Here is a 13,488-nt window from a genome sequence, read left to right on the forward strand (position 1 = left end):
TTGGAATCCAGGGTCTGGTCAGAAGTCTTCATCCCCTTTTTCCGTTTTAGTGGCTGATCTGTCTTCTCTCTTAGCAAGGAAGAAACCTCTGAATCCTTCCAGGGGACTTTTTGTCACAGATACTATTCTTGGAGTAATAATGCTGTGTTTGGTTTTGAATGTGTTGACTTTGCACTAACAGGTAAGCCAAGCAGAATATGCCCGGGCAGGCAGTTTGGAGTCTAGAGCACAAGTGCAAGGAGAGGAGTGTGGAGACAGATGTGGGCTGCAGCAAAGGACTGAGTTTGCAGTGTCACATGACTGAGGCACACAGGCTTGTCAGTGTGTCTCCTGTCCTAAAATAATTAGAAGAGAACAAATTCAACCAAAGGGGCATCACTAGTGAATTTCAACAAGATGATTCAGCCTAGTTCTTGATGGGTGAGGATGGGAGATGAAAGGGTGATAAGTATTGAAAAAGAAGAGTATTTTTTCTTATGTTTTCTTTTATTTTTTAAATGGAGGAAAATTGCTTTATAAGGTTGTGTTGGTTTCTGCCATACAACAAAACACAAATCAGCCATAATTATCTATATCCCTCTGGAGCCTCCATCGCACCCCTCTAGGTCATCACAGAGCCCAGGCTGGGCTCCCTGAGTTACACAGCAGCTTCTCACCAGCTGTCTGCTTTATGCATGGTAATGTATGTATGTTGGTGCTACTTTCTCCATTCGTCCCACTCGCTCCTGCCCATGCTGTGTCCACAAGTCCAGTCTCTTCCTGCGTCTCCATTCCTTGCCTGCAGATAGGTTCATCAATACCATTTTTCTAGATTCCATATATATGCGTTTAATATATGATATTTATTTTTCTCTTTCTGACTTCACTCTGTGTAACAGGCTCTAGATTCATCCACCTTATTAGAACTGACTCAAATGTGTTCTTTCTTGTGGCTGAGTAATATTCCATTGTGTATATACCACATCTGTATCCATTCATCTGTTGGTGGACATCTAGGTTGCTTTCGTGTCCTGGCTCTTGTCAGTAGTGCTGCTGTGAACATTGGGGTACATGTGTCTCTTTTCAATTATGATTTTCTCAGGGGATATGCCTATAGTGGGATTATTGGGTTAGTTTAATCCCTGGGTCAGGAAGATCCCTTGAGAAGGGAATGGCTACTCACTCCAGTATTTTTGCCTGGAGAATTCTGTAGACAGAGGAGCCTGGCAGGCTACAGTTCATGGGGATGCAAAGAGTCAGATATGACTGAGCGCCTAACACTTTCACACATGGTAGTTTTATTCCTGGTTTTTTAAGGAATCTCCATACTGTTCTCCATAGTGGCTGTATCAATTTACATTCCCACCAACTGTACAAGAGAGTTCTGTTTACTCCACATCCTCTCCAGCATTTATTGTTTGTAGATTTTTTTGATGATGGCTAATCTGACTGGTGTGAGGTTAAGGGACACAGTATTGAAGGATATGCCTAAAAAGAAGTGTAAGGGCTGGGAAGACAAAGTTCCTGGTACTAATTTTTATTTCCGCAGTAGGGCTTATGAGCTAAGTTGCTTCAATCATATCCAACTCTTTGTGACCCCATGGACTATAGCCCTCCAGGCTCCTCTGTCTATGGGATTCTCCAGGCAAGAATGATGGATGGGTCACCATACCCTCCTTCAGGGATCTTCCTGACCCAGGGATCGAATCTGCATCTCTCTTGTCTTCTGCACTAATGTGCAGGTGGGTTCTTTACCACTAGTGCCACCAGGGAAGCCTGTAGTAGGGCTCATAGGAATTTTAATTTTAAGTCATCAGTAGGCCCTGTTTCATATACTATTCATAGTCTCTTCATTGCCAGGTGTAAGGGCTTGTGACTCAACCATTGATAGCCCTGGTATTAGGTAGAAGTAATAGTGCCTTGATGTGTGACCTCTGGATACAATGAAATGAAGCAATCATGGAAATTTCCTTTATAGAAGAAACTAAGAACCAGAATCTCAACTTGGAATTTCTCCGATACTGGAATATAATCAGAATGATAACCCCATGTGTTCTGCTCTTTTTACTCTTGCTCTTCCCTTGAGAGCTAGATGTTTGGTTTCTAACAGTCCTTCACATCTCACCAACATCTTCAAACTCGATAATTGTATGATTTATTCTGCAATATTTGAAAAATTCTCCTAGTAATTGTATTCCTGGCATGGGGCTGACAGTTTTCTGTGAACACAGTAACTTCATTGCAGTGCTGAATCACAGAGAAATCTCTGAAGACATCTTAATAGGGATCAAGCTTAAGTTAAATTTTAGTTGCAGGAGAGCTACCAGTGCAGATAAAGTGATGATTAACTGAGTAATACCTTCCATACATAGCCAAGTTTGCACAGGCATAGGTTGTAACAGCTCTATCATGTCTTACCTTTTTTTCTAGAGACTGGAGTTTTGTGGGTTTTTTTCTGACCTTGATTGTGACACGGTGTGTACATTTCCACAATGTTAAAAGTGTGGGAAAATATGCATCTTATGATTGAGGCAGCTGTGGCTACTAATGGAGATTGGGGCACAGAAGCAAAGGGCCAAGGTAGCAGAAAGGCACTCAGCAAGGAGTTTAGTTCTTTCCTTTGCTGTCAAGTAGAAAAGTCAGCAAGAAGCTGTATTACTGAAAGGTTGGAGTTACTTACATACGGATACCAGTATACAGAAGAACCACACATATTTATTCCTGTTCATGATGATGATTTACTGGGGTTGCAAGGAGTCAGAGGCAACTTAGTGACTGAACATTGTCTAGAGACATTTTCTTCTTATTGAAAAACTCTTAATATAAGAGAAGCCCCCTTTTAGCACAGACTGTCTTAAATTTGCAATACTTTTAAGAGAAAAATACAAATGTATTTTTCATAGTGTTGAAAGTTGTATAGACATGAAAGTAGATATAAAATCTTTGTTCTTGGCTCATTGACAACTGTAAACCAAGTCTGCAAATTAAAGAGAGCTACAAAACCAACAAAATTCAAATTAATACAATTATTCAGTGTGACAGATGATATTTAGGTTTCACAGTAGAAAAAACAGCCTTGGGTCTGATTCCATTTTAAATCTGTATCTATATATTTTAAGTTCAGTGATACTAAAAGCTTGCAAGTGCCAGTTCTCAGAGGTAATGTGCAAGGTGGTTATGTATTAATTTCTTCATGGCTTTGTAAGTCCAGGTTTATCAGACCTCATACCTCATCAAACACTTGCCAGCATGCATTCCTCAAATGCCAGTTTTAATGAGATGTCAACTGTCACAATCACTCGCAGGCGAGGTTAACATTATTGAATCTTTAAATGGCTCTCTCAAACAATGCTGGAAGTGAGAATGGAAAAATGTCATTACAACCGCAGTTACTGCTAATGAGCTCTTGTGGACTGTACTACAAAGATAGGACCCATGTAATTCTTGTAGTGTGTATATGGTATTGGCTTTTAAAAATACAGTAAATATACCATGCCTGTATCCTCATCTGCTCTGATGGTTCAGGTTCCCTGTTCTTTTCACTCTTTCAGTTACAGTTACCATTTCAATTACAAAAACCTCTCGCTTATAGTGTTTCATGAGGAAATCTGACCTGAAAGAGATCTTAACCCAGCTGAAGCAGCAGCAGTAAAAGCCAACTGACTGACAGTGCTTGTTTAGATATGTGTGTATATGTGTTCAGTCGCTCATTTGTGTCTGGATTCTTTGCAACTCTAAGGACTGTAGCCCACCAGGCTCCTCTGTCCATGGGATTTTCCAGGCAAGAATACTGGAGTGGGTTGCCATTTCCTCCAGGGGATCTTCCCAACCCAGGGATTGAACCTGCATCTCCTGTGTCTCCTGCAGGAGCATTCTTTACTGCTGAGCCACCAGGAGTGGTTACTCATCATCCAGAATGGTTATCATTCATCTTCGTTGCTGTTGTTCAGTCGCTAAGTCATGTCCGACTCTTTGTGACCGCCCATATTGCAGCACTCCAGGCTTCCCTGTCTTTCACTGTCCCCTGGAGTTTGCTCAGACTCATGTCCATTGAGTCAGTGATGCCATCTAACCATCTCCTTCTCTGTCATCCCCTTCTCCTCCTGCCCTCAATCTTTCCCAGCATCAGGGTCTTTTCCAGTCAGCTCTTTGCATCAGGTGGCCAAAGTATTGGACCTTAAGCTTCAGCATCAGCCCTTCCAATGAATATTCAGGGTTGATTTCCTTTAGGATTTACTGGTTTGATCTTGCTGTCCAAGAGACTCTCAAGAGTCTTCTCCAGCACCAGAGTTTGAAAGCATCAGTTCTTTGGCACTCAGTCTTCTTTGTGGTGCATCCCTCACATCCATTCATGCCTGCTGGGAAAACCATAGCTTTGACTATATGGACCTCTTTCAGCAAAGTGATGTCTCTGCTTTTTAATACACTATCTAGGTTTGTTGTAGCTGTTCTTCCAAGGAGCAAGTGTCTTTTAATTTTGTGGCTGCAGTCACCATCTGCATTGATTTTGGAGCCCAAGACAATGAAACCTGATACTGTTTTCACATTTTCCCCATCTATTTGCCATGAAGTGATAGGACCAGGTGCCATGATCTTCATTTTTTGAATGTTGAGTTTTAAGTCAGCTTTTTAGTCTCCTCTTTCACCTTTATCAAGAGGCTCTTTAGTTCTTCATCACTTTCTGCCATTAAAGTGGTATCATCTGCATATTTGAGGTTGTTGATGGTTCTCCCGGCAGTCTTGATTCCAGCTTATGATTCATCTGGTCTGGCATTTCACATGGTGTACTTTGCATATAAGTTAAATAAGCAGGGTGACAATGTACAGTCTTGACGTACTCCTTTCCCAATTTTAAACCAGTCTGTTGTTCCATGCCCAGTTCTGCTGCTGCATGTCCTGCATACAGGTTTCTCAGTAGGCAGGTGGTAATGTGGTCTGGTATTCCCATCTCATTAAGAATATTCCACACTTTGTTGTGATCCACACAATCAAAGGCTTTGGCATAGTCAATGAAACAGTAGATTTTTTGGGGTGGAATTCCCTTGCTTTTTCTGTGATCCAGCGTATGTTGGCAATTTGACCTCTGGTTTATCTGCCTGTTCTAAATCCAGCTCGTACATCTTGAAGTTCTCGGTTTATGCACTGCTGAAGTCCTAGCCTGAAAGATTTTGAGCATAATCTTGCTGGCATGTGAAATGAGTGCAATTGTATGGAAATTTGAATGTTCTTTGGCATTGCCTTTCTTTGGGATTGGAATGAAGACTAACCTGTGGCCACTGCTGAGTTTTCCAAATTTGCTGGCATATTGAGTGCAGCTCTTTAATAGCATCATCTTTCAGGATTTGAAATAGCTCAGCTGGAATTCCTGGAGAAGGCAATGGCACCCCACTCCAGTACTCTTGCCTGGAAAATCCCATGTATGGAGGAGCCTGGAAGGCTGCAGTCCATGGGGTCGCTGAGGGTCGGACACGACTGAGCGACTTCACTTTTCACTTTTCACTTTCATGCATTGGAGAAGGAAATGGCAGCCCATTCCAGTGTTCTTGCCTGGAGAATCCCAGGGATGGCGGAGCCTGGTGGGCTGCTGTCTATGGGGTCGCACAGAGTCAGACACGACTGAAGCGACTTAGCAGCAGCAGCAGGAATTCCATCACCTTCACTGGCTTTGTTCATAGTAATGCTTCCTAAGGCCCACTTGACTTCACACTCCAGGATGTCTGGCTCTACACCACTGTCGTTATCTGGGTCATTAAGATCTTTTTTGTATAGTTCTTCTGTGTATTCTTGCCACCTCTTAATCTCTTCTGCTTCTGTTAGGTCCTTGCTGTTTTTGTCCTTTACTGTGGCTATCTTTGCATGAAATGTTCCCTTAGTATCTCCAGTTTTCTTAAAGAGATCTCTAGCCTTTCCCATTCTGTTGTTTTCCTCCATTTCTTTTCATTGATCACTTAGGAAGGCTTTCTTATCTCTCCCTGCTATTCTCTGGAACTCTTCATTCAGTTGGGTATATCTTTCCCCTTCTCTTTTGCCTTTCGCTTCTCTTCTTTTCACAGCTAGTAAGGTCTCAGACAACCACTTTGTCTTCTTGCATTTTCTTTTTCTTGGGGATGGTTTTGGTCACCACCTTCTGTACAATGTTACGAACCTCTGTCCATAGTTCTTCAGGCAGTCTCTCTCCCAGATCTAGTCCCTTGAATCCATTCATCACCTCCACTGTTTATAATGATAAGGGATTTGATTTAGGTCATACCTGAATGGCCTAGTGGTTTTCTATACTTTCTTCAATTTGAGCGTGAATTTAGCAATAAGGAGTTGATGATCTGAGCCACAGTCAGTTCCAGGACTTGTTTTTGCTGACTGTGTAGAGCTTCTCCATCTTCGGCTGCGAAGAATATAATCAGTCTGATTTTGCTGCTGACCACCTGGCGATGTCCATGTGTAGAGTCGTCCCTTGTGTTGTTGGAAGAGAGTGTTAGCTATGACCAGTGCGTTCTCTTGGCAAAACTCTGTTAGCCTTTGCCCTGCTTCATTTTGTACTCCCAAGGCCAGACTTGCCTGATATTCCAGGTATCTCTTGACTTACTACTTTTCATTCCAGATGAAAAGGACATCTTTTTTTTGCTGTTAGTTCTAGGAGCTCTTGTCGGTCTTCATAGACTCGTTCAACTTCAGCTTCTTCAGCCTTAGCAGTTGGGGCATAGACTTGGTTTACTATGATACTGAATGATTTGCCTTGGAAATGAACTGAGATTGTTCTGTCATTTTTGAGATTGCAACCAAGTACTGCATTTTGGACTCTCTTTGTTGACTCTGAGGGCTACTCCAAAGGAGTTCTTGCCCACAGTTGTGGATATAACGGTCATCTGAATTTAATTAGCCTATTCCCATCTATTTTAGTTCACTGATTCCTAAAATGTTGATGTTCACTTTTGCCATCTCCTGTTTGACCACGTTCAATTTACCTTAATTCATGAACCTAACATTCCAGGTTCCTATGAAGAATTGTTCTTACAGCATCAGACTTTACTTTCACCACCAGATACAACCACAACTGAGCTTCGTTTCCGCTTTGGCTCAGCCTCTTCATTCTTTCTGTAGCTATTTTTCCATTTTTCCCCAATATTGTACTGGATAGCTACTGACCTGGGGCATTTGTCTTTCAGTGTCATTTCTTTGTGCCTTTCCATACTGATTATTCATTATTCATCTTAGAGTATATTTTAAATAAATATACTTAAAATTTTGTACACTATTTTAGACTCTCTTTCTCCCAACATATTTGTGACCTCCTGTTTGGGAAACATTTCTTTGGACAAAAAAAAAAAAATATATATATATATATATATATATATATAACCCTAACCTATATATATATATGTTTGTTTTTTTTTTTGGCTGTGTAGAATAGCATGTGGAATCTTAGTTCCTCGACCAGGGATCGAACCTGTATCCCCTCTATGGCAGCACTGAGTCTTAACCACTGGACCATCGGGGAAGTCCCTGGCAAATGTTTTTCTGATTGTTGTCACAAGTTCAGAATTCAAAGATGGGAAAACAAAACAAATTTTAAAAACCTGGCCATTCTTAATTTAACGAGAGACAGTTTAACAGCAAACAGTAAATAGACTGATTTGTGCTAACCTAAACATAGGTGTACTCATAACTTAGCAGTCAGGGATGACAGCACGTGGGAAGTGTTGCCAGCCAGCAAAGTTCACTGGAGCCTTGGTGTCCAGGGGCTCAGTCACATAGCACTCTTATGAGAGAGAATATTTCAGGGTGTCAGAGCTCATCTCCCAGGAACTGGCCAAGGACCAGTCCTGAAGACAAGCCTTTCTTCAGGATGTGCAAGGTTTGAGCAGCTTGGACTTGCTGAGTAAACCTTTTCCTGCATACCAAATTAGCTGTTCAGAGTAGCTAGTTTTCTCCTGGCCTGCCTGTCTGCCTAGCCACTGTTTCTAGTTACAGTAGACCTCCCTGGTCTCATTGCAGATGGCCATTCTGCAAACGTGGACACTTCCCTTTTCCTTTACCGATGGGTAATTGGACTCAAGGATAGATCTGTGCTTTTCATGAGATCACAGTGATCTCCCATTCATTTCACGTTTTTTTTTAAATGTTGTGTACCAAGCTTAGTTCTAGATGTGGATTTACAGAATCTGCCCTCAAGAACCTTAGAGTTTCATGAGGGAAAGGAGAAGTTAATTCCGGTAAGCAGTGTATGTATGCTTTGGGGAACACTTATCCTTGTTGGCAAGCTTAGTGAAGGGTTCTGTGTGTATGGGAAGGTGTTGATTATAATTAGAAGACGTCCCTTAAGGAATTACTCTTCAAGTTGAACCATAAAGATCAAATAGATAAAAGTGGGCATGGAGCAAGTGTTTCTCCAATTATTTCTGTAGCCAGTTGCCTTTGTGGTTGGAGCACATATGTCTTGTTACCTTGCTTATGAGAAAGTACTCTAATCCTGATTAGAAGATACATGTCTTTTGGAGTTTGCACAGGAGAAGGGAATGTCTGGCTCAATACAAATCTATTTCCATTACTCTATTACCATAAGCTTACCCTGAGATTTCCAACCTACAGTGAGGAGGAGGTAGGATTTTCACACTGCGCTCCCCAGTGAAGGGAATATATGAATCCCTAATTTTGGACTGATAAGAGTAAGTATAACCTTTGTAAATTTCAGTGTACTGCATTTTAAATGGGAGGACAAATGCTTGCCTTGCACAGATAAAATTGCATGTAACAGTTTTTCTCTACTTGGAAGCCAAAAAGGTTTAGGAAAAAAATCTGGGTCCAAATTTCAACATGTTTGACTCCTACATATATGTGCTTCTTAATAGAATTTGGAACTTCTCAGAATAACAAGAGTTTTGTTTTTGGAACACTGTACAAAAAACTATAATACAATCAGGAATGTGTCAATATTAGCACAGAGACCATGGGATAATTAAAATTGTTAACCTTGATAACTTTCTCTGATAGGATCTTTTCCTTTTTTTTCCAGCATTACAGTGTTTCTGCCACCTTTGTACAAAAGACAATTTTACTTGTGTCACAGATGGGCTTTGCTTTGTCTCTGTCACAGAGACCACAGACAAAGTTATACATAACAGCATGTGTATAGCTGAAATTGACCTAATTCCACGAGACAGGCCATTTGTATGTGCACCATCTTCAAAAACTGGGTCTATAACTACAACATATTGCTGCAACCAGGACCACTGCAATAAAATAGAACTTCCAACTGTTGGTAAGTTGTATGAGACTTTTTTCTTGATACTATAAGGAAAGCTCTTAGACTATCCCAGTTTATTCAGTTTAGAGGCAAAAAGTAACTAGTCCATGCTAGTAGAGTCATAAGAGTAGCCAAAATTCTTACTCCTGGGTGTATGTTGCTTGAGAAGGTGGTACCAAGACAGACTTTCTCTGAGGTCTGTTGTGCCTAAAAGGGTAGGCACATGTAGAGAATCCTGATACAGGCCACCATAGCAGTATATCCTGAGAGTGTCCCTGCTTGTATAATGCTCCAGCCTTTGAAAGCAGTCAGTAATGGAGGGGGAATGGAGAGCAATACTCAACAATCCAGACGCCTTCACTTTGTAATTTCACCTTGCTTTATGATCTTTATGTATAAACTATTACATATGATTTCTAGGTTTTTGGTTCTTCACCATAGTTTACATTTTAAAATGTCCTAGGACCTGGAAAATCCCATGGACGGAGGAGCCTGGTAGGCTGCAGTCCGTGAGGTCTCTAAGAGTCGGATACGACTGAGCGACTTCACTTTCACTTTTCACGTTCATGCATTGGAGAAGGAAATGGCAACCCACTCCAGTGTTCTTGCCTGGAGAATCCCAGGGACAGGGGAGCCTGGTGGGCTGCCGTCTATGGGGTCGCACAGAGTCGGACACGACTGAAGCCACTTGGCAGCAGCAGCAGGAGAGCCAGAAATTTGAAAACTTCATAAACAGTTAGGATTAGGTTAAAGATTCTGGTTAAAGATATTGATCTGAGCTGATGTATTTAACTCTGCTGTCACTTTTCCCTGGTGGGCTCCCTGGTGGCTCAGATGGTAAAGAATCTGCCTGCAGTGTGGGATTCCCAGATTCGATCCCTGGGTTGAGAAGATCTCCTGGAGAAGGAACTGGCAACCCACTCCAGTCTTCGGGCTTGGAGAATCCCATGGACAGAGGAGCCTGGCAGACCTTGAGGTCACAAGGAATCAGACCTGACTGAGTGACTACATGATGTGATGTGATCTGTCACTTTTCCCAAGTACCTACTATAATAAAGGAGTACAAAAATGAGGAAAAGCTATATTAATGCTAGGAGAATTAATGGAAGAAGTGCCACTTACATGCATTTAGAGTTGTCAAACTCTGCAGTTTATAATGCAGATGATAATCGTCTAGTGAAGAATTGACTAACTATAGGAAAAGAAGTAGGTGAAAGAACTTCTTGCAGAATCCCACCAATACTTTAAGCTGAGAGGCTGGGCGTGAGACTAGGCTACAGGGGCAGACTCTTTCTCTCTTTTTTTAAAAAATATAAATTTATTTAATTGGAGGCTAGTTACTTTACAATATTGTATTGGTTTTGCCATACATTGACATCAGTCTGCCACGGGTGTACATGTGTTCCCTATCCTGAAACCCCCTCCCACGTCCCTCCCCATCCCATCCTTCTGGGTCATCCCAGTGCACCAGCCCCGAGCACCCTGAATCACGCATCACACCTGGACTGGCGATTCGTTTCACATATGATAATATACGTTTCAATGCCATTCTCCCAGGGGCAGACTCTCAATTCTCCTTTAGGAAGCACGGCTTTCATTGCTCAGAGGTACAGACCCCAGTGCTCAGTTTCCACTCAGAGCTGGTCTAGGCATCATACTAGTTAAAGTAGAAAACACTGCTGGAGCTCAGAATAAAAGGGCCAGTCCTGCCAGTTACAGAAGGCAGGCAGTCTTCTACCTAGTTCACGTGATGACAGCAAAGTAAAACCAGATCTTTAACATAAAGAAGGTCCTTGTGGCAGAGCTCTGTCAGACTTTTCTATAGTTACTTGCAATTCTAATATGACGAAGAGAATAATTCGGAATTTCCCATTTTTGTTGTTTGAAATGGTTTGAAATATCAGAATGGAGACTCACAAAACCTTATGAAGAACTTACTTTATTTCTAATGCTAAAATACACAGATCCCTCATTCCCAGGCCCCAGATAATCAGACAGCAAATAATTTTACCAAATGGAAAGATTCCGTGGTTCAAAAGAAGTGAACTGAACTGGATAAATGAGAGTAGACGTCATCCTATGAAACAGACTTAGCACATGATAGGGAAGAACTTCCAGAGTCCAAGGTCTGTTGTCAGCTGTTGACAGTGAAATGAGAACATTTCACAGTTGTTAAAGATCGCTTTCAGATGAAAAGCTCAATTGATAAATTATTTTAAAAAATGCAGTATTGAAAGTGAACAGCAGACTGGATACTATAATTTTATAATCAAGTGTGAGAAAGCTTAAGGCAAGACAAGCTTGAGAAACTGTTACAATTCAGAAAAAAGACAGTTGGTGAGCAAATTAAGAGATACAGAGGACAGATCTAGGTGATCCAATGTGCTTACTGTAAAACCAGAAAAAGGCAAAAGGATGGACAGAAGAGAGAAGAATACTATGTAAAATTAATGAAGAATTACTTAACCAAATATATATAATGAAAAACCCATCAGTTTTCAAGAATAAAAGAAAACTGTGTACACATGCAGCACAAGTGAACACTGGTTACGTATAAAAGGAAAAAGTTCAAATAATTTTGCTTTTTTAAAAAAATACCAGAAGGCAATGAAATATCATATATTGCTTGTTACCCAAAATTCTTTAGATGAGCCAAGATTTTTCATGTGTAAAGGCAGCAGCTAACTTTAGATAATCAACTATTCAGTGTGTATGCACTCATGTACTCCTGAAAGATAGGATTCGTTCTAAGAAATCAGTCCACTAAAGATCTCAATATGATAAAGATGTGATATGAAGGAAATGGTAGTGGGCCATGAACCAGCAAGTGTCAGAATGAATGCCTAAATAGTTATAATTAATGTGTTTCTGAAGCAATGCAAATTGTTTATTAAATTATACAAAAAATGATCTTGAATTAAAAGGCTCAGTGATTAAAATAAACTGGAAAGTATACATGTGCAAACTCTATTAAAAAACCAGGGTATATTTTTGCATGGACAAAAAATTGGTGGAGGTATACAGATACACAGAACATGCAGATGAATTTTAGGGGGATTGTGAGGCTATAGATAAATTTAACTTTTCCTCATCTGTATTTATACTTCTTAATTTTTTTTCTTGCTATGAGCATATACTGGCCTTGGAATAAGAAGATAAGCCAAACTGCTTTTTTAAGAAAAGAAAAGACCAGTGACTCAAGAAATATTTAATGAGAGTTGTTCCAGATTATTGGTTCTTTTATTAGTAATCTGAGAGTGATGGGAGGTGGAGAGTGGGTGTACAATGTTTGTAGTACCTGGCCTTGTTATTTAGGCTCAAGACTACAGGAAGACTAAGTGGATGTTGACAGAGCTAGTGACCATAAAAGGAGAGCCAGTGGGAGAAGATGAAGTGCTTCACTTGTTATGGGTTTGAGCTCCATGAACTGCTGTAATGAGGCTGTGACTAATGGTAGTGACCAACTGCAGGAAATGGGAGGATTAGGAAACTGTGGATGCCGCCTATAGTGTTATTGTTGTTGTTTATTTCATTTGAGGCCCTTTTACAGGAAAGCCATCATCTGGCCTTGGTCCTGTTGAACTGGCAGCTGTCATTGCTGGACCAGTCTGCTTTGTCTGTATCTCACTCATGTTGATGGTCTATATTTGCCATAACCGCACTGTCATTCACCATCGAGTGCCAAATGAAGAGGATCCCTCGTTAGATCGCCCTTTTATTTCAGAGGGTACAACGTTAAAAGATTTAATTTACGACATGACAACATCAGGTTCTGGATCAGGTAATGTATTTCTTTCTTTTTCCTAAAATGTCTTTTTAAAATTAACTGTATTTATTAGTTGGCTAAGCCAGCTGGAGAATTTTGAGCATTACTTTACTAGTGTGTGAGATGAGTGCAATTGTGCAGTAGTTTGAGCATTCTTTGGCATTGCCTTTCTTTGGGACTGGAATGAAAACTGACCTTTTCCAGTCCTGTGGCCACTGCTGAGTTTTCCAAATTTGCTGGCATATTGAGTGCAGCACTTTCACAGCATCATCTTTCAGGACTTGAAATAGCTCAACTGGAATTCCATCACCTCCACTAGCTTTGTTCATAGTGATGCTTTCTAAGGCCCACTTGACTTCACATTCCAGGATGTCTGGCTCTAGGTGAGTGATCACACCATCATAATTATCTTGGTCGTGAAGGTCTTTTTTGTACAGTTCTTCTGTGTATTCTTGCCACCTCTAATGCTTCTGTTAGGTCCATACCATTTCTGTCCTTTATC

At 40.8% G+C, this 13,488-nt stretch overlaps 1 protein-coding gene across 2 annotated transcripts in view; it reads left to right on the forward strand.

Moving 5' to 3' along the window:
- The window catches only part of TGFBR1 (transforming growth factor beta receptor 1), a 75,426-nt gene that overhangs the window by 22,851 nt on the left and 39,087 nt on the right, over positions 1–13,488 (forward strand). The window contains exons 2-3 of one of the 2 annotated variants that reach the window (XM_061425795.1): positions 8,990–9,235; positions 12,759–13,001. In XM_061425795.1, the coding sequence (XP_061281779.1) occupies positions 8,990–9,235; positions 12,759–13,001 (489 nt within the window). The remainder of the gene's footprint in view (positions 1–8,989; positions 9,236–12,758; positions 13,002–13,488) is intronic. The other variant, XM_061425796.1, reaches the window with a different exon arrangement.

The sequence above is a fragment of the Bos javanicus genome, chromosome 8, assembly GCF_032452875.1.
Source record: "Bos javanicus breed banteng chromosome 8, ARS-OSU_banteng_1.0, whole genome shotgun sequence".
Classification (NCBI taxonomy): Eukaryota; Metazoa; Chordata; class Mammalia; order Artiodactyla; family Bovidae; genus Bos; species Bos javanicus.